The sequence below is a fragment of the Thalassophryne amazonica genome, chromosome 1 (assembly GCF_902500255.1).
Source record: "Thalassophryne amazonica chromosome 1, fThaAma1.1, whole genome shotgun sequence".
Classification (NCBI taxonomy): Eukaryota; Metazoa; Chordata; class Actinopteri; order Batrachoidiformes; family Batrachoididae; genus Thalassophryne; species Thalassophryne amazonica.
Genome location: NC_047103.1, coordinates 88,522,874 through 88,549,004, shown reverse-complemented (window position 1 = coordinate 88,549,004; position 26,131 = coordinate 88,522,874). Strand labels below are relative to the sequence as shown.

The window sequence follows — 26,131 nt, the reverse complement described above, 5'->3', positions numbered from 1 at the left end:
TTGCTGTTAGAATGAGGAGACAAACTGGTCAAACGTGAACATGGAATTTAAATCTCTGCGTTTCCACTCTTTGTAATCTACACATGTCCCAAGCGTTTACATGAACAATCAATATTACTTGTCCAATGGCAGAAAATGAGGCTATTTTATAGCCTTCTGAAAGATGTTAAGTAACCACTGAAGAGCGTACACCGCTTACATTAGCCCCAGACAGGTTTATGACTCCAGAATGTTCTCACTATGTTATGCTTTAAAAGAACATATACCTGGCCAATATCTTATTTATTGAAACCTGTGCAGATTTATCTTCTTGCACGATTCATGTGTTTTTTTTCTAAACTGACTAACACATGGATGCAAGTGGAAAAACTTTTTTTTTTTTAAACTAAACATTGTCCCAGTGAAGCATAAGTACATATAACCTGCCTGAGAGTTAACCATATGATAGTGAAAATCTTGCAACAGTCTCTTAAGGGACCCTGGGAAATTTTTCAAATTTGAGTGGTGTCTGGTGCATTCTTTTGTCTGCTTTGCCATCTTGTTTACACGTCTCTGATTTCATACATTTATATACAGGATGCGCTGACTAAAGCTGACCATACACTACACGATGATGTGATATGAACGCATGTTACATGAGGCTCCAGCAGAAAGCCAAGACATACTGCAACATGGATGAAGCACCTCCACTATGAATGTGTGTCTTTGTAAGATGACTAGTTTGTGCATTTTCAAAACTTGTGCAATGAGACCTGTGCCAGATTTCCTGCATTCCATCATAACATGCATAGTGTGGTGTTACATAGATGTAATTACAAGCTCATACGGTCTGCACAGGCATACACACATTTGGACAAGAGAAAAATGGGAGCAACTAAAAGATACAAAGATTACATCACATTTAGTTGTAGCAAAAGTCCATCGTACTTCCATAAAGACTTTGTGTGAGGTGGAGATGTTTTTGAAACCCCGAATAACAGCATCCAAAAGCAAAACAAAGCAAACAAAATGTGTGCACGTGAAGGTGTCTATGAAATGCTGTAGTGACCCTAAAGGACATCATTTTTAAAAACCATACTGCTCCTAAAACTTGTGTGCACAAAATAAAAGTATTGACTCACATGCACGTTTCTTTCTGATCAATCCAAATCACAGTAGCACAGTGGCTTAATGGTTAGCACTGTTCTCTCACAGCAAGAAGGCTGTGGGATCACTTCCTGACCTTTCGGTGTGGAGTGTGCATGTTCTCTCAGTGTTTGCGTGGGTTTCCTCCGGGTAGGGCTGAAACGATTAGTCAAGTAAGTTGAATAATTCCATTACAAAAAAAAACGGTCAAGGCAAATTCTATGCCTCGAAGCTTCATCTAACATTGTAGTACATATGCCAGGCCTGTGTGTGGCACTGTAACATCCCCAGAAAAACAAACAGAAGACTAGAGCATGCATGAGCCGTGTAAGCGCTAATCAAATTAGAACAATAGCTACAGTTTTCCAACAAGACACACAGTGAAATAAAGTCCTTTTAGGAGAAAAACGGTGGATGCTGATCATCTGAAATAGCTTACTGTGCATTTAAAGAGATGCAGTGTGTCTGTTTGTTTTTTGTTTTTGTTTTTAAAAAAAAAAAGGTTTCATCCGCTGCCTGCTCTCCGCTCTATGTGGGGGTGGCTATTAGCACGGAGGCCGGTGGCTGTCTCTCTCTGCCCGGTGCGAGCGGCTCAGCACTGCCGTCCCCAGCCAACTGACAGTCTCTGGAAGAAGTCCACTCTTCCTCTGTGTTTTGCTCAGACTCGCACTGAGTATTTCGCTTTTTAATTTGCGCTTTTTTGGGCAACACACAACGCTTCACAAACACGGTAACTCAAAAAAATAATAATAATAATAATTTTAAAAAGTGACTGCGAGGCTTGCATGTTCAACCTCCAGCTGAAATGCATTGGCTGAATGGCAGAGAAAGAGGGATAAGAAAAAAAAAAAAAAAACTTAAAATGGTTAAATTTTATAAGTTGGGGAAAACAAAAAACAGAAAGCCACATCCCATTGCCATTTCAGCAAAATGTCAAGACTTTGGCCTGACTTTGGCTGACCTCCAGATACCATGAAAGATCCAAAACTTGTGAAGACATGAAAAAATAAATGAATACCCAGGAAAACAGAAAGGTATACACTAAATTTGACAATCTCCGTGATGACGCAGCGACACTGTGCCATTGCTTAGGGAGAGCCCTGGACTGTTGATGTTAAAAACGCAAAAGTACTTTTTATCCGATTGCTCGATTAATCGATAGAATACTCGATTAACTAAAATAATCAACAGCTGCAGCCCTACCTCTGGGCACTCCAATTTCCTCCCACAATCAAAAACATACATGAATGTGTATCAATGAGGTGGTGGTGGGAGGGACAGTATAGGCGCAGAATGGCAACCACTCTTCCTTCAGTCTGCCCCAGGACAGCTGTGGCTACACTAGTAGCTTACCACCACCAAGTGAATGAATAACAATGCAACTTGTAAGCACTTTGGGTATCTTGGCAACAATAAGGCGCTCTACAAATCAAAGTAATTATTATTATTGTTATTAAATCTATTCAGTGCTCAGTAAATGTATTTTGGTGTTTGTTATTATCCACGTGAAGTCCCAGCAATAAGGTCTATTCACATAGGGTGTTTTTTTGCTTGTCAACTTGGTACAGCACAGGTGCTTATCATGCTCATAAGAACTAACTAAACATGAGAAATAATTATATCTTTTGAGCGCACCGTAGCATTTTGAGTGCTGAATAAAATGTGGATGAATGAATAAAATGTCATTACAAATTTACTTACCTCCCATTCAAGCTCTGTATCAGCCACAGATGGAACAGTGTACACAGCTTGAGAGAGAGGAGAAAACCAACCTAGATGCTCAAGAAACTACATTCAGTGAAAAAGGGTTAAAACTGCATTTTACACCAACTGATATTTTACACCAAACCAATGAATCAAGAAAACAAACGATCAGACTATTATTGAGCATTTTACAAACATAACCTGACTGGTATAAATTTTTTCTGTATTTGCAACAAGCACACATTTTCACTGACTTTCAAAGTTTGTTTCCATAATGCTGTAAACATCAACCAACAAAATGCAAATGTGGACACATGTGGCTCAGTGGCAAAGACAGAGGAAGAGAGGTGGGTGGGAAGGAACGAGCAGCACTCAGACAATAAAACCATGAGGAAATGAACCAAAAGGAAAAAGGAGGGAAAAAAAAGTCGCTGACAGGTTAGCACAGCTGTGGCGGGCTGAATCAAGTTCACCAGGACAAGATTAGTAATTCTGGCTGAGGCTCAGCAGGATTGCCTAACCTCCTAACAGGGCTTCATTTGGGATTTTGCATCATTACTATAAGCACTGGGGTAAAGGGGAGATCACAAAAATCAGGAAGCATTTCTTATGAAGACACTCTGCTCTGTGCAAAATAATTATATGTTGCTGTGCAACGATGCGATAATATACAAATAATGAATGTTTATGAGTGTAGTAGTAAGAATATTTACATCAGCTGAAAGACAGAACATATTATGTAACGGCTGAGTGGATCCTTGTCATTTGATTGGTGGCTTGTATGTCATGTGACATGGATTATTTGAATAATTTGCCATTGTGTTTCATTGACCAGAAATTAGTTCTTTTTAGCATGCAATTTTGGTGCTATATGAAATGTGCTATTGCACGCCCCAACCACCGCACATGCTCACACTACCGGGGGCGGCGTTTAACAAAACATTGCAGAGTTTTTTTTTGCTGGCAGACAATGATTTGAAGGAGCTACTTGATGCTGCTAATTATAAACACAAAAAAATCCACTATGCTGTAAGCCGCCTGGAGACATGAAGAGCTGTCAGGATGAAAAGCTCAAGAAATTTCTGATGTGATTTTTCACTGGACCGAGGAACTACACAAAGTCTTTTTTTTTTCGGAAGTACACAAAATCAGTGCACAGTGTCAAGGACTTTCATAAAAGCCATCAGAATTTACAAATTTTTAGAAAACTGGGCCAAAATCATGAGGAGAACAAGGTGTTTTATGCATTTTTAATAATATTTGGCAAATTATCATGAATTTTATTTCTAAAACCAATTATGGGATCACGTACAAACAATAATCTCACACGGCTCATTGCCTATCTGCATTTGTCAGCGTGTGATGTACATTTTAGGAAAAGCAGAAACATCCCGATGTTTGACAGACAGTAAAGAAAACACTGCTTCGTCTGATAACAAAGCTTCTGAGCTTTCATTCGAAAGTGAAGGTTCAGATTTACAGAGGCTGTACAGAGAGACAGGAGGCAACACACTTCACACCGAAACTCTTAATTATTTCAGAGTCTGTCGGATTTTGGATTCTAATGTGTGGTGACGCTGCTGTTTGTGTCACTGGACGCTATTTTAGTCCCGCCATGAGCGTGCACGTGGAATGTCTCCATGACACTGTTTTTTGGGTGGCACGGACTTTGGATATCACAAGTGGATGACTGGTCAGGGTTTTTTTTTTCCCTCTTCGTCTCAGTGGAGCTGGTAGGGTTTATTTTTATTTTACTTTGAGAGTCTGTCTTGATGTGAGACTGTTCTGTAACTGAGCAGCACACACCGCAGTTTTTGCACAGTGGAAAGCGGCTCCTTTTATCGTGACTGCATCAAAATTAACAGTTATCACTTAAAAAACGAGTCATCATAACATGATATCACACTTACGTAAACTTTGTAATTAATATGTGGTTCCGTTTTTAATGTTAGCAGCATTCAAGTATGCGCTGAGACGTTTTCCTCTAAGAAACGCTGTCGGAAACACTCAGAAATGTTATGATTTCAGTGCGACATGTCCTTTAAAACATAGAAGAATGGAAATAATGCACTCTGCTATCCTGCCCCAAAATTTCAAAGTGTACCTGAATAATTTTGAAATTCGTTTTGCCGTTTTCTTCATAAAAGCCTCCCTGTTCACTGTCACAGAGGCTGCAGCATCATTCTTAGCAAAAAATGCAGAGTCCTCTGATCATCTGGCTTCGTAGCTTCATGTAACGCTTGAATTTTGTCATTGTTTGTGTCATCTAGATGTAAACAGGATAAAATAAAGACCTGAAGTTCTTTGTGAAATTTCCCGCAAAAGTGGGTTTGTACACTGTTAAAGTCCCACCAAGTCTCCCGCTACAACATCATGAGATAACATCACACTATAGTGGCGATAGATTTGGTGAAAGCTGGAATGTTCCATTCAACTCAGCTTCACCTCGAATGGAACATTTCATCTTTCATCTCATGAAATATTCATACCAGGGAACTCATAAACATTCATTATTTGTATAAGACTCAATGAGGCGAAGCAGGAGAGGAGAAAAAAAGAAACAACCTTTTGATGTAAAAATTAAAATCAATATCTCTTAAAAATGAATGTGTCAATGCCCCAGGCCGCATTCAAATAGTTAACAATGAGCTGATCAATGTCTAGCAACCAAATCTTTTGAGGTAGATTGCAAGGCTGGAAGTGTTTGCATGTTGTCTCAGTTGTCCATGCTAAGAGCTTAGGGTTGTGTCCAGTGGTGGGCACAGATAACCAAAAAATTAACTTCGATAACAGATAATCAGATAACTGAAAAGTTATCTTCGATAAAGATAAAACAATAAACCACCCAAAAATGTATCGGAAGTTACAGATAACCGATAACAGATAAATTCCAATATTACCTCTGACATATCTACAACTAGTAGTAGAACAAATTTCATAGCTTATAATAATATTAAAAACAACAACAAAGCCCAGCAATGAGACCACACTTTCCTTTCAACATCTGGCCCCTGCTGGAAGCTCTTGTTTACTACAGAGCTCCCAGCACAGAGGCACTCCAAGAGCAGCCATAAAGCCAACTCTCTATCAATTATGACACTCCGGTCAGGCGCAGGTCTTGAAAAATAAAGTCATGCTGACTTATGGTTTTGATTATAAATAACATTAATACCGATAGAATAACTCCATTAATGTCAATTATGTCATTTGTACAAAGTTAAAATATAACATATATCTTTTAATGTTGAATAATGCACTAATTCTGAGGTTTTGTAACAAACAGACAGATCGCAAAGGATTCTGGGTAAAAGTGCCTCTGCTAAACACTGGCTGAGTCTCTCTTTTTGGAGCGAGGCAGAGGGGAAGGCGAAGGGCTACAAATCCCTCCGTTTAGAGGGGTAGGAGGAGCTTACTGCTGTCTCTGAAAAAACAAACATGCCGAAAGAGCCGCATAAATGAAGCGGATTTCATTACAAATTATGCTGTTTAGAAAGTTATAACTTGCCAAAAACCTTTACAGGCTGTTGTCTATGACAGCAACATGTATGCTGCTGGATGCATGTTGCGTATGTTGTCGTTCTGAAGAATATCGTAATGTCGCTCGTGCGCTGCTTTATAATGCACATACACACGAACGATACGATAAGACACTTTTATAATCTCACAATGGAGAAAATCATGATAAAGTGTAAGCACGTTAATTTGTATGTTCAGAAATCTTTGGATAATATCAATCCCTGCTGTTGGATTTCAAGGTCTGTAACGTGTATTTTGTAAACAAACGGAGCCCTGAACACACTCATCTAATAAGCTTTCAGGCAGAAAATGAAAAGTTTCATTAATGGGAATAAGTTGGAAAATATATACACACACATGTATATGTGTAACACATAACCTGACGTCCTAATAGACTGATATTATTTGTCAAGGAAATTTCTAAAGGAAATAAGGCTAGATGCAAAAAAATGGGAGAATTTGAAAAAGAAATAAGGTTGTAATTACATTAAAAAAGTGAAACTTGTATAATGTATACATTCATTGCACACAAAAAAAGCCATTTGCAAAGCCAAAAAGTTGATTTGACAATCATCTGACATAACCGGGGTCAAAATAAATAGAACACTGCTATCTACTGGTTCCCACACGCTTAGTGAACACTACTGACCAGTAGATGGCAGTAGAGGCCTTGAAAACAAAATTCCAGATACAGTAATCCCTGTCTGCTACATTTAAAATGCGTGGAATTTAACAAATGCAAATAAAACCAACATCTAGAAACGCAGAGAATATATTCAAGAGAGTTTTAGGCACTAGAGTTTAATTCTGTTGTCCGTGGAGCCTGAACAGAGTGTCTGAAATGCATTTGTCCTGTTGTGATGTACTGAGATTACATCATCCTACCCAAAATGCATTGCGGGTCACAGGATGTGCTCACAAAACCTTAAAAATTAGCACATTACTTTAAAACTAAAACATATATCTATTTTCACTTAATAAAACTTCAGACATGACAGTAATTTTAAATAACTTGTCCAAAATTTGTATGGTTAAAATTTAAACCATAAGTTAAAAATGTATGCCTCTGGATGACTTAGGTGATATCGCCAGCCTATTGGTATAGTGTTAAAGGAAATGTTTTCTTTTGGGGCTGTTTCTCCTTTGTTTTATACAAGCGGCTCTCTTCTGTTTGGAAAGGTTATAGCTGTGCGTCTGTTACAAAACTTTTAACAGGTGAGTGCTAAGCTAATTTTAAAAATGCTTGTTGCTGTTCAGCTTTGTTTATTTTGTTTATTGGTTTAAAAGTTATCGGACAAAGATTAATCGGAAGATAATTGGTCTGATAATGGTTTTTAAAGTTATCTAAAAAGATAATCCGATAAAGAAAACATTATCTTCGATAATTATCTGTTATCGGATTATCGGAAGTGTGCCCACCACTAGTTGTGTCACACCTTGACGATTTAGCCAGCGTATGCCGACATGAAAAATGCACCAAATACAGTGGATAGGTTGAATAAGTTATGCAGCTGTCACACCTTGACGATTTAGTCAGTGTATGCTGACATCCCCGATTCCACCTAGTGGTTCGGGTCTGTACTGCACAGTATGGTATGGGTCGGAACAGTTAAGTCTGGTTTGCATTTCCACCACCAGCAGAAACTTTTATATCTGGTAGGCAGAGCACAAATACTGACAAGCACATCATTGAGCATGCATACGCTGTCGCATGGCCTCTCCCCTCCCCACGGAGGCCAAACAGAGTAATTAATTTTTTTATTACTATTATTTTATTTTTGTCTTGGTGGATCATGGGATTTATTTTCATTGCATGCAGAATGCTAAAGAGTCAACTGATCTCTGTCTTAAACGCTGACATCAATGAATGAGGCGCTGTGACCGGAGTTCTCTGGTTCAGGCTGAGAAATGCACCAGGTGCAGATAAAATAGGGGGACTTATAAAAAATGCTACGTTTCTTCAGCCACGACAAGAAGCTAAAGTATTTTCAGACATCGTTTTCCAAAATCAGGACGCTGTATGTGGGTAAGTTTTCGTCAGGCTGTGATGATGAATCCAGCTGAAAAAAACAGGTAAGATTAAGACTTCCTATATAGTCCATGTGTGAATGGTTTTAATACTTCAAACAGTCTGAACTGCATGAGGACTACAGCTTTCAGTTATTGAGCCAATCAATGGATAGCATCAATGGACGCATTTTGACTTATGAGTAACTTACAAGAAACGTGTGTCAACAATAGCATAACTTACCAACAACTTATGACCTGCATTGAGCTATTGTCAAAAATTGTCCATGCCCAAAATTTTTCGATGTACTCGTCGTACTACAATGTGCTTTTAACTTACACAAAACTTACCCACAACTTATTAAACGTACGCCAGCATTTTTAATACGGTCGGCATACGCTGGCTAAATCATAGCATGATAGGGGTGTCCGCTAAAAATGTTTTGCAGATGCTACTGATGATAGATCATGTGACTGTGAATCTCTACTTTGCTACAATGTTGCCAGATATGTCAAATGGTTTCTCATCTAAAGGTTTTGTCTTTAGCCCACAAAATAAAATTCAAAACTGTTGAATCTGGCAACATCGCTCTGTTGCAACCAGGATCTTAAATACTCAAGAACAGCAGAATGCTCATCAATATTACTGTCAACAATGTACATCACACACCCAGACACTAGAGAAGTTGCACAAGTGTGAAGAACATGTTTTATTGTGAAAGGGGTAAAAAGACAGCTTTTGGAATTGCTGAGTATTTGTTGCAGCATACATACATACATACATAGTTCTTCAACCACTTATCCCGGATTGGGTCATGGGGGCAACAGCTCCAGCAGGGGACTTCCCTTTCTCAGGCCACATTAACCACCTCTGACTGGGGGATCCTGAAGTGTTCCCAGGCCAGTGTGGAGATATAATCTCTCCACCTAGTCCTGGGTCTTCCCCAGGGTCTCCTCCCAACTGTATGTGCCTGGAACACCTCCCTGGGGAGGCACCCAGGAGGCATCCTTACCAGATGCCCGAACCACCTCAGGTGGCTCCTTTCAATGTGAAGGAGCAGCAGCTCTACTCCAAGCTGTTCACGGACGTCCGAGCTTCTCACCCCATCTCTAAGGGAGACACCAGCCACCCACCTGAGGAAACCCATTTCGGTAGATTGTGCCTGTGATCTAGTTCTTTTAGTCATGACCCAGCCTGCATGACCACAGGTGAGAGAAGGAACGAAGATTGAGAGCTTCACCTTTTGGCTCAGCTCCCTTTTCATCACAACAGTACAGCAGAGTAGCGCTGCAGCTATAGAATATTTTTTGAAATAGCGTATTCTAGCAATTTTTTAAATCAATTAAAAAGTACTTCTGCATTTTAAAATAACGTTAATAGTCCAGGGCTCTCCCTAAGCAATGGCACAATGTCGCCGCGCCATAACACAGATTGTCAAATTTAGTGTATCCCTTTGTTTTCCTGGGTAATTATTTATTTTCTCACATCTTTACAAATTTTGGATCTTTCCCAGTGTCAGGAGCTCAGCACTCCCCTGACAATGGACTGTAAGTGCAGGCGGCCGGTGTAATCTTAGTAAAGGCCTAGTCACACGGCACTTAACGAAGGATGACGAAGCCCTGACGAAACAAGAAATCTGGACTTTCGTTGACTTTCGTTGGCATCGTTTAACCTTCGCGCAGCCTCGTTCCTGCAGCTGGCGCTACGTCAGGATTTTTAAACGTTGAAAAATTTGAACGAAGGGCAATGAAAACCTCAATTCGTCTGTGTTTCGTTTTGCTGTCGTTCTTGACGTTTTTTAATCGTTTGTTTAGTTTTTGTACATTACTGTTTAATTTGACTTTGTTGGAGCAGCTGAAAGTTTTCACACAGCGCAGAAACCGGTTTCTGAGCGCTGAGGCTGCTGCTGCTTCATGTACCGTTGGAAATTACAGGGCAAACTCAGCCTGCTTGCTTGGATTTTTTTTATCTGTGTGGGGGGCAGCTTCAATGGGCTCAGGCACCTTACATAGGCCAAAATTAATGTTTTGTGTGGATATAATTAATTATTTTGCCACAAGCAACTGTTGAATTTGAAACAACAAAAAAGTTGTGTAATTTCTGACGGTACTTGAATGCAGCATCAGCGGCAGTAGGAGCTGCTCTGTGCGCTTATTATTTTGTATTAAATATAACAATATGAGTGTAGGAATGACAGTCCAGTCCTTCTGTACATGTGGCAACAGGCAGATGAATCAAAATAATGATATAAACAGCTGTTCTGGAAGGAAGAATTCACGTTGTGAATCAGTGATCAGCTGGTGGAAATAACGGCACATGTGAGTCAATGCGCGAGTTCACACGCACTGATTAATTTACTGCTCTGATATATTCAATCATCTTTATACTTATATTTATTCTCCCTTTTGACAGTTTTCTGTTATAAATCAGTATATATGGCTTAGAACATAATACAGTGATACAGCAGTGACCACAGCACACTTTTTTTTTCTTTTAATTGGAGGAATACGGAGCGCACAGCGTGTCGACAGACAGTGTGGATTCTGATAATGATGGAGATGATCCCTCTTTTGTTCTGGACGAGGAGCAGGTGGTCCACCAACGTGCGCACAGATCTCCACAGATTCTGTTTGCAGTTTTTCCAGGACCCAGCGCCGAGTCTTGGAACTCAGAGACGCAGACACACATTGCTCCAGCTGTGGCTCCAGGTGCGTTTCGTTAGTGTCGAGATCGTTAGCTTCGGTTTTTTTAAGTTCCTCTTTCATCCCTTTTGCGCTCTTGCTTCGCAGACTGTTTGGTGATAAAGCTCTTTCATCCACCTTTTCTCAACGAATTGTGACGTTTTTTACTTTTTCCCTTCGTTCAGGAATTGTCGTGTGCCGTGTGACTGGGCCATAAGTCAGGCTGTACGTGAATTGTGAGCACAGCCTGTGAAAAACTGGGCTCTGGAGTGCAGCTTTTCCACAAAAGCCACACTGATAAATCCGCTTTGCACCCTATCAATGAAAACTCTGATCAAATCCGAATAAAGGCGGTTTTTGAATAAATTTGACTGACTTAAAGTGCACGTAGAGCGGAGCACAGCCAGCAGAACAAACTGAGTGTTTTTTTAAAAATACACAAACACACTGCTTCGCTTTAAATGCGCAGTAAGTCTATTTCAGATGATCAGCATGGACCCTCTTTCACTTAAAAGGCTTTATTTTACTCTGTGTGTCACGTTGGAAAGTTGCAGCTTTTGGTGCTACATTGATTAACTCTTACATGCCTTATGCGCATGCTCTCATCTGTTCTTTTTTTTTCTGGGGATGTTACAGCACCACACACAGGCCTGACATATGTACTATTTGCCTTGAACATTTTTTGTAATCAAATTATTCAAGTTACTCGACTAATCATTTCAGCCCTACGGTAGCGTGCACACAATACCGTCCCTGCGGCACCAACTCTCCGGCCAATCACACACTCCATTGTCCCCTCACTCATGAGCAAGACCCCGACTCCGAGGTACTTTAACTCCTTCACTTAGGGCAAGACCTCATTCCCTACTCAGAGTAAACAGTCCATCGGTTTACTGCAAAAAACCATGGCCTCAGATTTAAATACCGGCCACTTCACACTCAGCTGTCAAATGATCCAGTGATTGTTGGAGGTCACACGCTGATGAAGCCAACAGGACCACATCATCTGCAAAAATCAGTAATGATACCCTGAGCCCACCAAACTGAAGACCATCCTCCCCCCTACTACACACCTCCATATCTTGTCCATGAATATCACAAACAGGATTGGTGACAAAGCACAGGCCAACCCCCACCACAAACGAGTCTAATCTACTGTCGAGTACCCGAACACAGCTCTCGCTTTGTGAGTACAGAGACTGGATGGCCCTGGGAAGCAAACACTGTATTTTTGTTTGCTCACGCTGTCATTCCACAGAATTTGCCAAAGCAAACAAGGCAGTAGTGAGACAATGAATGAACACACAGTGGTCTTATCTTGTTGCCAACACACCACAAAAAATAAATAAATAAATAAATCTGAAGTTTAGAACAGGTTCTTTTCGAGAATCGATAAAAAAATGATTTGATCCACAGACATCAATAGCCTTTCTGCTTAACGATTCCCTTATCAGCACTTCAGAGCTGTTGTTTGTCAAGAAAATTATCATTTCTCTGCAATAAATTGTTTCCGCAGTGTGACTCTGCTTGAAGCTTGAACCAACGAAGCAGTGCTCCAATCCGCTGCTTCGTTGGTTCTCTGCTTTTCAGAAGCTGCAAGTCCACTTCTTAACCCCTCTCAAAGCTATTTAATATGTCAATCATGAGTCACTTTTGTGAAGATTAAAGTCACTAACTGGGACTAATGTCTTGTTGCGAGCAAGAAAAGAGAATTGTCTGCCGTTGCGTTCACACAGCTCCAAACGCTGCGTCGCTCTCTGCCAAGTCAAGATCGACTCCAGTCTGAATTAATAACTTCACAGCGAATCACCGTTTTAAATTAAATGACACCTCTTTCCAAATGTTGTAATACAAACAATAAACTACATTCGACCAAAACATTTTTTTCTCTCTCCAAAAATGCAATGTGTTTCTTTCTTTATGAATTACATTGATGCTGACGTGCAGCGCAGCCTGCTGAGCTCAGTGGCTAGGTATGGAGTTATATTTGTGCCATTAATGTCTGAAAAGAAATATTTTTAACAAAAACTACAGATTTTGTTTATTGCTATTTCTGTCCAGAGAGCAAGGATCCAGTGACCAATTTCATATTTATTTACTTTAAGACTCAATAAAATGTTGTTGACATAGAAAACCTGTAAAACCTACTTTTAGTACACCGAAAATTCACAGAAGGTATTGATAAGGAATCAGCTCGATAGATAAAACCTTATCAATACCATCCTGAATCATTCAAACTTGTATTTAAATTGCTTCTCGTGACGATAGCTGCAGTGAGGAGAGTCTTAAACAGTCTATATCTGGCAACATGAGCTCAAAAACAATTTGACATTTAGTTGCACTAAACAGCAGCATGCGTACAACTTTCAAATCACAATGCCCAAGTCAGACTAAGATCATCACCGAAGCAGTCCCTGTGCATCTCCTCCATGTTTCCTTTCATCAGGATTACAGATGGGGTGAAATAGAACACTTTTGCGATTTACTGGGGATGGTGAAGACACCTGAGTGCAGAAACAACATCGTGGGCCACACTGTTTAAAAGCCTGTGAGATGACACCTTTTTAACCACCTGAGGTATACTGCTGGAAAAGGCAGTCCTCTAAATGGGATCTCCAAAAATCAGTGCCATGCTCCAGATTTAAACGAGAACACTCTGTCCCTCAACACTGAGGACTCTCTTCTTGGATTTCTGATTTAGCAATTTAACCGAAGGCACATTGATCTCCGCACTGCCACACAATTCGTCGTGCCAATGCATCCTGCTTTGTCCCGCTTGACACCACACTATATAAAATCATTTCAGAGCTGATGACCATTTGCTCTCAGAACCTGGCTGATGAAACCATTTTGTCAATGCTCCCAGAATTAAAGAGAAATTATCTACAGACTGTTTCGTGTGCGTTGGGGTACGCATTTGGAATCTTGTCTCAAAGGTAATTATTTATAATACGAATTGGTAAAACAGCTGCATTTTCAATCCTTCTTATGAGTTAGATAATGTATCTGCAAAGCTATGTTTATTGTAGATGTAACATCTCATCATAATCATTCAGATGCTCTGCGCACAATACACAGTGTTTTTGAAAAGGATGGGCAATGTTCACTACTAGTTCATGAAATTATTGGCACGCCAGTTTGGGGATCAAATTCATGTGTCATGATCCTTTAACATGCTCCCCCCCCCCAAAAAGACTCTTTTTCTGTGAGTTCCGGCAGTTATAAATACTAGTAGACTTGTCACAAATTTTGCTAGACGATATATTGCCTAAGAATATATCACGATAATCAATAACATCACAAAATTACTGTCGACATTATCTTAAGACTATTTAATGCCACTGATATGATATTCCATAATAATGCAAGTCTATTTTTTTTCAAACGCTGGTTTTTCAGCTGTGTTGAACATCTGCATCTCTTTAAAGGACATATGTTATTTAACAATGCAACAACAAATAATTCATGATAAGTCTATTCATGCACACGTAGTCACAGTTAGTGTTTGCTGACGTATTTTACTGCTCATTAAACCTCTTACTCAGCTAGTCAGCACTTGCATTTCCAGAAAATGTTTTATTCTGCATTTCTCGGTGGGTGATGTCAGTCCGAACAAATGCCGAAACGGACAATAATGAACTAACAGAGAGAACCGAAGGCTACCACATCAGATTATGAAACTATGGACCATTCATATGAAAGTGATGGCTCAGCATTCATTCAGATCACTGGACTTGCGAGCAAGTCAGGATTCAGGAGTTACTACCAGCTCATGGATGCCCACGACAGTTGTGCGCACACCATCCAGTTCAGTGCTGCGTTCTGAGACGAGAGACTTTTCTCTCAACTTTTAATTTTTGAGAGAATGCCAGATTTCTGATCCTGATGTGTTCTGATTCTGCTGTCTGTACCACAGCAGGACACCGTTTTAACCCCAGTATAACTGCCGCTTTGAATGCGCAGTCCATATAACTCTTCACTATGTTCTTTTGACCGGCTGTGTGTACATGTGTCTGAAACTCCACTACCACGCCGTTTTCACAAGCTGCCAGAAAATGTAGCTGTATTTCTTACACTGGAAAAAGTCCGGAATACATTATTTTCAGGAGTTTCCGCAATTTGTCTCAGTGCGCGGATGTGCATGAGCATCCACACAGTTCAGTGCTCTATACATGATGACACTTCACCCCCACCACTTTACATTATTTTTACAGTGACCGTATCGAAATGAACAGTTATCACTTTGAAAATGAGCCATTATGACAACATCACACTTATGTAAACTTTGCAATTAATCTGTGGCTCCGTTCTTAATGTTAGCAGGAGTTTGTCCACATTCCATTCAACAGTGCGCTGGGACCTTTGCTCAAATAGTCCATTGGCTGATGGGGGTCCCCCATGCGCACCCCAAAAAAAAGGTCTACTTCCTGGGTATTTTCTAGTAGCCAAGGGTCTCCTCTTCAAGAAAAAGCATGTTAACATAAAAAAAAAAACTTGTTCCTGAGGCACTTACTACATGCATTTTTAATGTTGCGTGACACTTTTTAATATCTCTTCGCCCTGAAGGTCCACAGCAACAAACTACCACTCAAAATGTTGGTATTTAAATGCTCATTCACATGATATATAATAAATGCAAATTAGGCCAACAAGTAGGTCACCAGAGGTCAAAAGGCCACAGAATTTAGTTGCTGAAAAAAATGTGATCCATGCCTCTTTATGTCAGTGTCCTGGTGCTAAATGAGGAATTTTGTCAAGTTAACACCCCAAAAGGAGACACACAGTGTCCCTGCAACAAATCAAAAGGTCTAATGTTCAATTATTTTGCCAATTGTTGCTTCCATTACAAGTGATGTAAAGATATCTGTCAAAGGTGATGAAAAACTGCTACTTTGGGGTTAGGGTAATTCAATGTAGTCATATCATCTCACTCTGTCAGTCCACAGGAAACAACTGTCACTCAGAATGTTTGGATAGAGTATGGAAATTAAGTCTATAAGTTGGTCCAAAGGTCACTGAAGCTTGGCCTTGTATAAAATCCTGTATAACTAACTGCATGTCCTTGGTTCAGTCCCAAATGCATTTACTCCTGTATGCATTTCACATCAACTATCCACTAGCTTTTTTATGTCATAATACAGAAGGGCAGGCCACCAGTGCTACCACCTGGGGTTTGAGTAGATTACTAGGGCCTAGGCCATGGATTAAAGCAATAAATTTTCATCCCACTGAAATTTTTTCCTGGCAAAAATCAATACCAGCAATTCTCTAAAATGTGGCGTAGTGGGGGCACACACTCTTTTTTCCTCAATAAATACAATGAACACATTATATGAGGTCTGTTAGAAAAGTATCGGACCTTTTTATTTTTGGCAAAAACCATATGGATTTGAATCACGTGTGATTGCATCAGCCAAGCTTGAACCTTCGTGCGCATGCGTGAGTTTTTTCACGCCTGTCGGTTGCGTCATTCGCCTGTGAGCACGGTTTGTGGGAGGAGTGGTCCAGCCCCCTTGGCGGATTTTCATTGTCAGGAAAATGGCTGATCGACTGCCGCTTTGCTGCATCAAAATTTTTTCAGAAACTGTGACAGACAGCCAGGTGGAAACCATTCAGAAAATTCAGATGGCGTTCGGTGAAGATTCAATGGGCATCACAGAGATTAAGGAGCATTACAACTGGATTAAAGACGGCCCACAGCGGCTGAGGGTGCACCGCGCTTCGAGCGGCCATCGACAGGCTGAAACGACCAGATCATTTCCAAAGTGAAGGCTGTGTTGATCCGGGACGTCGTCTGACTACCAGAGAAATAGCAAGAGAGGTGGACATAGCACTTTTTCGGCACATTACACTGTTACAGGAGATTTTGTAATGAAAGACGTGCGGTGGAATTTGCGCGTCGGGACGGAGCCACGTAATGGCGCAGAACAAAAAGCACCTCCGTGTTGGAAGTCTCACAGGACATGCCCAGCTCTTCCACCATTCAGAAGATTCAGACAGCTTTGGGTGGCTTTTCAGTCGAGTGAGTATCTGAGAAATTGTCGAAGATCTGGGCATGTCACATGTCCTGTGAGACCAACACAGAGGTGCTTTCGTTCCGCGCCATTAGCGGCTCCATGGCAAATTCCTCCACTCCTATTTTCATGACAAAATCTCCTTTAACAGGGGAATGTGTCGGAAAAGTGCTGATGTCCACCTTTTCTGCCATTTCTCTGGCCAGATGACGTCCCGGATCAACACAGCCTTCACTTAGGAAATGATCTGGTCATTTCAGCCTGTCGATGGCCGCTCAAAGCGCGGTGCGCCCTCAGCCGCTGTGGGCCGTCTTTAATCCAGTTGTAATGCTCCTTAATCTGTGTGATGCCCATAAGATCTTCACCGAAAGCCATCTGAATTTTCCAAATGGTTTCCACCTGGCTGTCTCTCACAGTTTCTGGAAAAATTTGATGCATTGCTGCTCCAGCCGTTCAGACATTTTCCTCACAATGAAAATCTGACAAGGGGGGAGGACCAGTGCTCACTCAAAGCCTGCTCACAGGCGAATGACGCAACCGACAGGCGTGAAAAAACTCACGTATGGGCACGAAGGTTCAAGCTTGGCTGATGCAATCACACAAGATTCAAATCCATATGGTTTTTGCAAAAAATAAAAAGGTCCGATACTTTTCTAACAGACCTCGTACAGTATACAAATCAATTCTAAATAGCCTCAAGGGAGAGACAGACAAAGCATAAAAAGAATGCAAAACGTGAACATAAAGGTACATAAAAGGGTGGTGGGGGTGGGGTGTAGTCTTGATTCTGGGGGGGTCTGGGGGTGCCCCCCCCCCCACAACATTTTTTAAAGACCAAGTCAAATTTTGTCTATTCTGGTGAATTTTAACGGGTATGAAGCCCTCTGAAACAAAGAAAACTCATTTCAATCTGTGAAGTAAAAACACACTATTGATTATGGGGGGTCTGGGGGTTCTCCCCCAGAAAATTTTTAAAAGAGCAAGTCAAATTTTGTATATTCTGGTGAATTTTAATGGGTAGGAAGCCCTCTGAAACAAAGAAAACTCACTTCAAACTGTCAAGTAAAAATTCTGTCTTCTGTAGTATTTTGATCTGTTCTAATCCGGTAAATGCACCAAATGGGTGCTGTGTTGCTGGCTGTACACTCAATAAAATACAAAATTAGGGCCTAAAGCAACGGACAACGTTGTTCTGCTGTGCACAAAGTAACACTGTCACCAGTTTTGAAAATGCATGGGCACTGAGAAACTCAAAACTGGCTTATTCGCATTTAATAGGTAAAATGCTCTCACTCGTAAAACAAACTAGGGCTGCAACTAACTATTATTTTATTAATCGATTAATCTTTTTTTGTTGTTTGTTTTTAATAAAGTTATGTTATATTCTCGTCAAAAACATACCTGGAGTAGTGTTTTGTTTTATTTTGCACATACATACATCACCGACACACCACAGAGATTTCCATCAGGTTTCACCCGATTATGAACATTTTTAGATGCCTACAGCAACTATCTCAACCACTGACAACATATTACAGCAAGAGTCCACAAAAGTATTTTCAAGGCCTGACTAAAGTGTAATATATGATCTTTAATAAGATATTTTCATGAAAAAAGACAAAAATGTGCAGTTTACTACATTTTTTTTTCTTGTGTAAAAACGAGTCACATATGTTGTCAGCACTTGACACTTAAAATGCATTTTGAACATTTATAACGCGGGCCAGGATTACCCCCACTTCCCTCCGTGTCTACGCCCCTGTCTCCATCACTCACGGCCCCCCGGCAGCAGCAGCACTCACTCACCCAGGGTTTTGACCGCGATCTGCCTCGTCAGAGGCGGAGGCAGGTTGATGCAGACCAAATCCACATCCTGATGAAGCAGCACGTCGTCGATCCGGTTGGTGTAAAAGGGGACGTTCATCTCGGCGGCCAGCTCCTCCGCCTCCTCCTGAGTGCGGCCCCACAGCGCTTTGACGGCGAAGCCCTCCTTCTTCAGCAGCGGGATGATGACTCTGGCCGTCAGGCTGGTGCCGAACACACCGACCCCGGGCAGCATGGCTCACTCTTATTCGCTGGCTTCCGTCGTTTCTCAGCGTGTGCGCGCGCGTGTGCGGCTGCTGCTGCAGCAGCGGCAGGGGAAGCGGCAGCTTCGGCCGTCAGGTCGGCCATCCACCTGCAGCCCCGCTCCGCTGCATTGTCCCGCGTCCTGCGGCGGAACGGTCCAAAATAAATTTAATAAAAAAATGCAAAGGCACACAGCGAGTCCGGCTTCCTCACAGCCACAAACCGAAAGGCACCATTGCAGTCTGTACCGCGCGCGCACTGCGCCAAAGAGGAGCGGCCGCACGCCACCTCCTCCCACCCAGGATTCAGGGTTTACAGAAACCCGAGCGCCGCATCGACAGGAGCTTTAGGTTCCGGTGCTGCTGACAGAAGACCCACAATCGAACCTCGATCCCGGAGGAGCGCAGCTTGGTTCGCGCTTCTCACTGCTGCTGACTGAAACCTCCGCAGCGTCAAGTTCCACACGGCGCAGACAGCGCGCTTCCGCTCAGGTTCCACTCACGTTTCAAAATAAGAGCATCATCCGGGTTCAGCATTTGCTTGCAGGGATTCCCAGTATGATTCCCAGTGTGAGCCTCGGCCATCTGGTGGACTGAAAATATACTGCAGGTGGCAGTAGGATTCCTTGATAGCTTCACCAATTTGGGGCTACAGAAATGTGCAGAGAATAAATTTCAGTCAGAAGGATGTTTGGATATTCATTCATTTTGTATACCCACTTACTCCAATTAAGGGTCATGGCGGAGGGTGGGTTGGAGCCTATCCCAGCAATCATAGGGAATGAGGTGGGGTGCACCCTGGACAAGATGCCAGTCTATCACAGGGCCACATACAGACAGACCTATTCACACCAACTGTCAATTTAAAATTCCTAATTCCTGGAACCTGCATATTTTTGGCAGTGGGAGGAAGCCGGAGCACCTAGAGGAAACCCACACAGACACAGGAAGAGCAGAAAGAACCAGGTTGGAAAAAAACCTAGGACCTTCTTGACTCACAGCAAGAAGGTTCATCTTGCAAACATACACCTATAATTTATGTACACATTTAATATGTGGTCAGAAATAAATGCACACAAAGCTATTTTATTTAATCAAAATTAAAAAAAATGTTCAAAGTTGCTTGCCAACAAGAACAAAATAAAATGCTTTTGTAACCAGTATTAAATGTTACTTGACGGCTAGTGGAGAAAAATCGCAGAAGATTAGGTTGGACTGTTGGAGGGCAGTGACAGTAAATAAAGACAACAAAACAAATTTATATTTGAATATTACAAATCAAGTGAAAACAAACAAAAAAGATCCAAACAAAACGTATACAAAACTGCAGCTAAATTAACAATATGCACAAATGAAACTGAAAACTCATTTAGTCAAACCAAAAAGAAAAAATAGGTAACCCTGAGAGTCGAGTTCTTGCAGGCAACCACCAATAAAAGAGCATTTTGATTAAGTTGTTGCTGAGTTGTGAGGAAGAGGACAAGGCAGCTAATATACTGCTTTGGGGCACTGTGATTGGATAATTGAGATCACATGATCTTGTCATGTGGCATGGTGCATTGAAGCAACAGAGAGAGTGGGAAAACCCATTACTGGGTCAAACTTTGGGATTTTAACCCTGGTTACACCCTCCCCCCTTTAACCCGTGCAAGTCCTGTTGCAAGCTAGAATTAAACAACATGGACAGGTGAGGTAGTAAAGTTGTTTAGAAACACCTAACGTGTCAAACTATGTAATAAGGTCTGAATAACAGATATTAATGTATTGCCAAAAGAAGCATATTTAAATAGTTTTGGAGGCTATCTATGATGAGTTGAACGCCGTAGAGATGCTTCCGCATCAGGCAAGTCTGGAGTACATTCAAGATTTTGTGGTTCAGCTGAACTTATTTCGGAGTTCTCATTTTCTCCAGGAATTTCATCATCCAGAGGAATGTCAGTGAGTAGTGGTCTTGCAGGAGCAGGTGAATGTTCAGGTAAGAGTCCACTTGATGTTTCAGGTATGTTGACAGACAACGTTTCTTCCACAGGATCATGTAAGTTCTGGCATTCAACAACAGATGAATGCCCTGCAACAGGGTCTGTACTAATGGAGGGTAACACTGTTGGAGTTTGGAATCTCTCCACTGTAAACTTCACAGGATCCAAAACATTGGCAACAGGCGGTTCTACCATCAGATCTTCTTCCCCAAAGGACTCATGCTGTATTCAACCTTGTTGATGAGCCAACCGTGGTTCAAGCACAGGAATAGTCCAGACTGATGGCTCTGCCACAGGGAGGAAAACACATTGGAGAAGAAGATCCCTATGCAGAGTACCAAGTGGGCCCTCTTTGTTCTCGGGCTTCACAGTATAAACTGTAAAGTCTCCAGATCCACTGGCAGTAGATCTGGCCATGAATTCATATGGAGTTAATCCAGTCACTTTATTTATGGTACAGTTATATGTGTGCACCAATGGTTTGACATTTTCCCTCCATTTTGATTTTTGCTTTGTCTCCAGGGTTCCCAACATACTGAGTAAAGTCCTATTAAATCTCTCAACTGGATTTCCTTGAGGATGATAGGGTGTTGTCCGACATTTCTGTATGCCAGCCACAGCACACAGTTTGGATTCAAAGTCTGGGCCTTGGTCTGTATGCAACCTCTCAGGACTTCTATAATAGACAATGAAGTTGTCCCAGAGACTTTTGCCACAGTCCCAGCCTACTGATTGAGTACTGGTATGGCCATGGTGAACTTGGTAAAGTGGTCCGCCAAAACCAGAATATCCTTGGTGTTGCTGGTGTCGGGTTCCAAGGAAAGGAAATCCATCCAAAGAAGCTCCAATGGATGAGATGTTCAAATGCTGATGAGGGGAGCATCTTTTTCTGGCAACACTATGTCGGAGACAGCGGCCACAGGTCTTGACTTTGTGCTCGACATCAACAGTCATTCTGGGCCAATAAAATTGGGTACGAGCAAGATCAACGGTCCGCTCAGCCCCCATATGACTCATGTCATCATGCAGGCTTTGGAGAACGCTTCATCCGAGTGCCTCTGGTAAGACCAGTTGATAGAAGGGAATTTTGTTGTCCTGCCTCTTCCTGTACAAGACACCATTGAAGAGCTCCATCTTGTTTAGTTCTCTCAGGAGAAGCGGTCGCTCAGGTATCTCTTCTCGAGCTGTAGGTGGTACTTTTTCTCCAGTTTCCAGCTGGTAGATGATCTCACAAAGACCTGGATCTGCCCATTGCTTGTCTTGGAGGTTGACATGAGACAACACAGGAACAATGGGTAAGCCACGGAAATCTTCTGTGAATGTCTTAGGAATGGCTTCAGCAGTGATTGAAAGTGACTCAATGTGAATGGTATCTGCCAGTGCTCAGATAAAACTGGTCTGACAAATAGCGACCACCTCAGGGGAGAGATCAGTATCACTGGTGTCTGCAAGCTGTTGCTGAGCAAACCAATTCAAGAGTTCCTGATCCTGTTACATCGTGTCTGAAGAAGTACTGCTGTGGGGACATCAGGAAAGTGCATCCGCATCCAAATTCTACTTCCCAGCTCTGTACTGGATCTTAAATGAAAATGTGGAAAGGGCAGCCAACCAACGATGACTGGTGGCATCCATCTTTGCCGACATGAAGAGGTAAGTGAGAGAGAGGATTGCTGTCATTGACTACTGTAAAGCTCGCTCCATACAAGTAATCCTGGAACGTCTCCCTCACACTCCATTTAAGTGCCAGAAATTCGAGCTTATGTGCAAGATAATGACTTTGCGACAACCCTCTACTGGCGAAAGCAATTACCCGCAGTTACCCCTCCTGTTCCTAGTAAAGGGCCACTCCAAGTCCAGTGATGTTGGCATCTGTATGGAGTATATATGGCAGCGAGGGATTGGCAAACCCCAACACCTGAGCAGTGGTAAGTTTTTCAATTAACATGGAAAAAGCTTGTTGGCATTGAAAAGACCATCGAGCACAAAAGGATTTCTTTGGATCGAAGGGAGGTTTCAAAGCTTTGTTCTTTGCTGAAGATTTCTGAGTAGAAGTGTAACCTTGGGTAAGATCATTAAGTGGTTTCACAATGGTGGCGTAACCTTTGACAAAACGCCTGCAATAACCTGCGAATCCAAGAAATAAGTGCAAGGTCTTAAGATTGTGTGGAACTGGCCAGGACTTTAAGGTGGCGACCTTGTCAGAATCCGTCTCAACACCTTTGCGGGACACTACATGACCTAAATACTGAACAGATATCTGCAAGAATTTACATTTGTCTGGAGAAAGTTTGAGCCCATACTGTTTGTGCTTGTTCAGAACTTGCAATAGGCAGTGTTAATGCTCCTCGAAGGTGTCTGAGAAGATTATTAAATCATCAATGAACACAAGGAACTCCTTTAGATGTAGACTCCCCATGCACTTTTCCAACAGGCGTTGAAATGTGGAGGGTGTGTTCGTAAATCCTTGGGGCTTTCTATTGAATTCCAAGAACCCCAGGGAAGTGACAAAGGCAGTTTTGGCCTTATCTTCTTCATGCACCTCAGTTTGATAATAGCCTGATTTTAGGTCAAGGACTGAAAACCACTTGGCGCTATTGAACGCAGAAAAAGACTCCTCCAGAATAGGTAGCGGGTAAGCATCCTTTATTGTTTGTAAATTCAACTTCTGATAATCAATATACGAGGGCTGTCAATAAAGTAACGGTCCTTTTAATTTTTTTCAAAAACTATATGGATTTCATTCATATGTTTTTACGTCAGACATGCTTGAACCCTCGTGCGCATGCGTGAGTTTTTCCACGCCTGTCGGTGACGTCATTCGCCTGTGAGCACTCCTTGTGGGAGGAGTTGTCCAGCCCCTCGTCGGAATTCCTTTGTCTGAGAAGTTGCTGAGAGACTGGCGCGTTGTTTGATCAAATTTTTTTCTAAACCTGTGAGACACATCGAAGTGGACACGGTTCGAAAAATTAAGCTGGTTTTCAGTGAAAATTTTAACGGCTGATGAGAGATTTTGAGGTGATACTGTCGCTTTAAGGACTTTTCACGGTGCGAGACGTCGCGCAGCGCTCTCAGGCGGCGTCATCAGCCTGTTCAAGCTGAAAACCTCCACATTTCAGGCTCTATTGATCCAGGACGTCGTGAGAGAACAGAGAAGTTTCAGAAGAAGTCGGTTTCAGCATTTTATCCGGATATTCCACTGTTAAAGGAGATTTTTTTAATGAAAGACGTGCAGACGGGTCCGCGCGTTGGGACGCAGCCGCCGCGACGCTCCGCCACAGGAAAAACACCTCTGTTGAAAGCCTTAAGGACAAGTTGGAACATGTCCTGCCTGTTAAACAATTTCTCATATACTCACTCCACTGAAAGCCATCAAAAGCCGCCTGGATTTTACAAATGGTTATCAACACGGAGGTGTTTTCCTGTGCCGCCGCACCGCGTCGGCTGCGTCCCGACGCGCGGATCCATCCGCACGTCTTTCATTAAAAAAATCTCCTTTAACAGTGGAATATCCGGATAAAATGCTGAAACCGACTTCTTCTGAAACTTCTCTGTTCTCTCACGACGTCCTGGATCAATAGAGCCTGAAATGTGGAGGTTTTCAGCTTGAACAGGCTGATGACGCTGCCTGAGAGCGCTGCGCGACGTCTCGCACCGTGAAAAGTCCTTAAAGCGACAGAATCACCTCAAAATCTCTCATCAGCCGTTAAAATTTTCACTGAAAACCAGCTTAATTTTTTGAACCGTGTCCACTTCGATGTGTCTCACAGGTTTAGAAAAAATTTTGATCAAACAACGCGCCAGTCTCTCAGCAACTTCTCAGACAAAGGAATTCCGACGAGGGGCTGGACGACTCCTCCCACAAGGAGTGCTCACAGGCGAATGACGTCACCGACAGGCGTGGAAAAACTCACGCATGCGCACGAGGGTTGAAGCATGTCTGACGTAAAAACATATGAATGAAATCCATATAGTTTTTGAAAAAAATAAAAACGACCGTTACTTTATTGACAGACCTCGTACAATCTGATGTCTCCATTTTTCTTTTTCACAACCATAATAGGGGATGAGAAAGGTGAGTCTGACTCCTTAATCACACCAGCATCAAGAAGCTCCTGGAGATGTTTTCGGGCTGTTTCGACATTGTTCAGGTGATTAGGTTGTGCACAATGCTTGAAAGTTGTATTATCGTGAAGGCTGATGTTTTGCTTAACACAAGTCGTGCACCCAAAATCAAGCTCATGATGTGAGAAAACATCTGGCATGGCATTCAGTTTGGCTGTGATTTGTGCTTGCCACTCAGGTGGAATTGGACTATCACCAAAATTGAAGGTCAGAGGAGTCGTTGGATTCTGTGATGGTTTGCTGACCACATGGTGGGTAGAGATTGAACATTCATAGATGTCAAGATCTGCAATCACTGAGAATGGAGTAAGGAAGACGTCCTGCACCGACTTGTTTGCCACCACAACAGGAACCTTGCAGGGTAAGCATGAAGGTAGAGCAACCAAACAGCTGCTTACACACAAGCCACCCGGCAGGCCTGAATCCGGGTGATGAATGATTACAGATTGGCTGGTTGTTGGAGCAGACACCTTCACCAAGCCTTCAACCACAACAGTGTGACCTGGTGGAATACACACTGGGGTCTTACTGCCGAGTGTGACAAGTCCCACATGAGTTATTCTGACGTGTCGACTGCAGAGTCTGCAAGACCACTAGCCATGTGAACTGGGCTGAAAGGTGGAAGAATCACTGCCAGAAAATTGTTCATACAGTGCTTCGAGGGTGTTCATGCCAATTAAGATGGTAGATGGGAATCCGGGTCTAACATCTGGAACAACAAGCACAAGGGTTTGGATGGAAAAATTACTTCCAAGTAAATCTTCTGGAAATGCAACTACTGTCTCAACATAGCCAAGGTAAGGAACATTTTGACCTGCTGCACCTTCAATATGGAGTAGTTTGTTAAGTGAATGAATGGGTTGATCTGACAAATATTGATTATAAAAGGACACCAGGATTGTGGTTACTTGCAATC

General features: G+C 42.0%; 1 protein-coding gene across 1 annotated transcript in view; it reads right to left on the bottom strand.

Moving 5' to 3' along the window:
* Positions 1-19,561, bottom strand: part of si:ch211-276f18.2 (glucose-fructose oxidoreductase domain-containing protein 1) — a 112,933-nt gene extending 93,372 nt beyond the window's left edge. The window contains exon 1 of the mRNA XM_034172321.1: positions 18,855-19,561. Coding sequence (XP_034028212.1) covers positions 18,855-19,107 — 253 coding nt within the window. The 5' untranslated portion in view covers positions 19,108-19,561. The remainder of the gene's footprint in view (positions 1-18,854) is intronic.
* Positions 19,562-26,131: the final 6,570 nt, after the last annotated feature.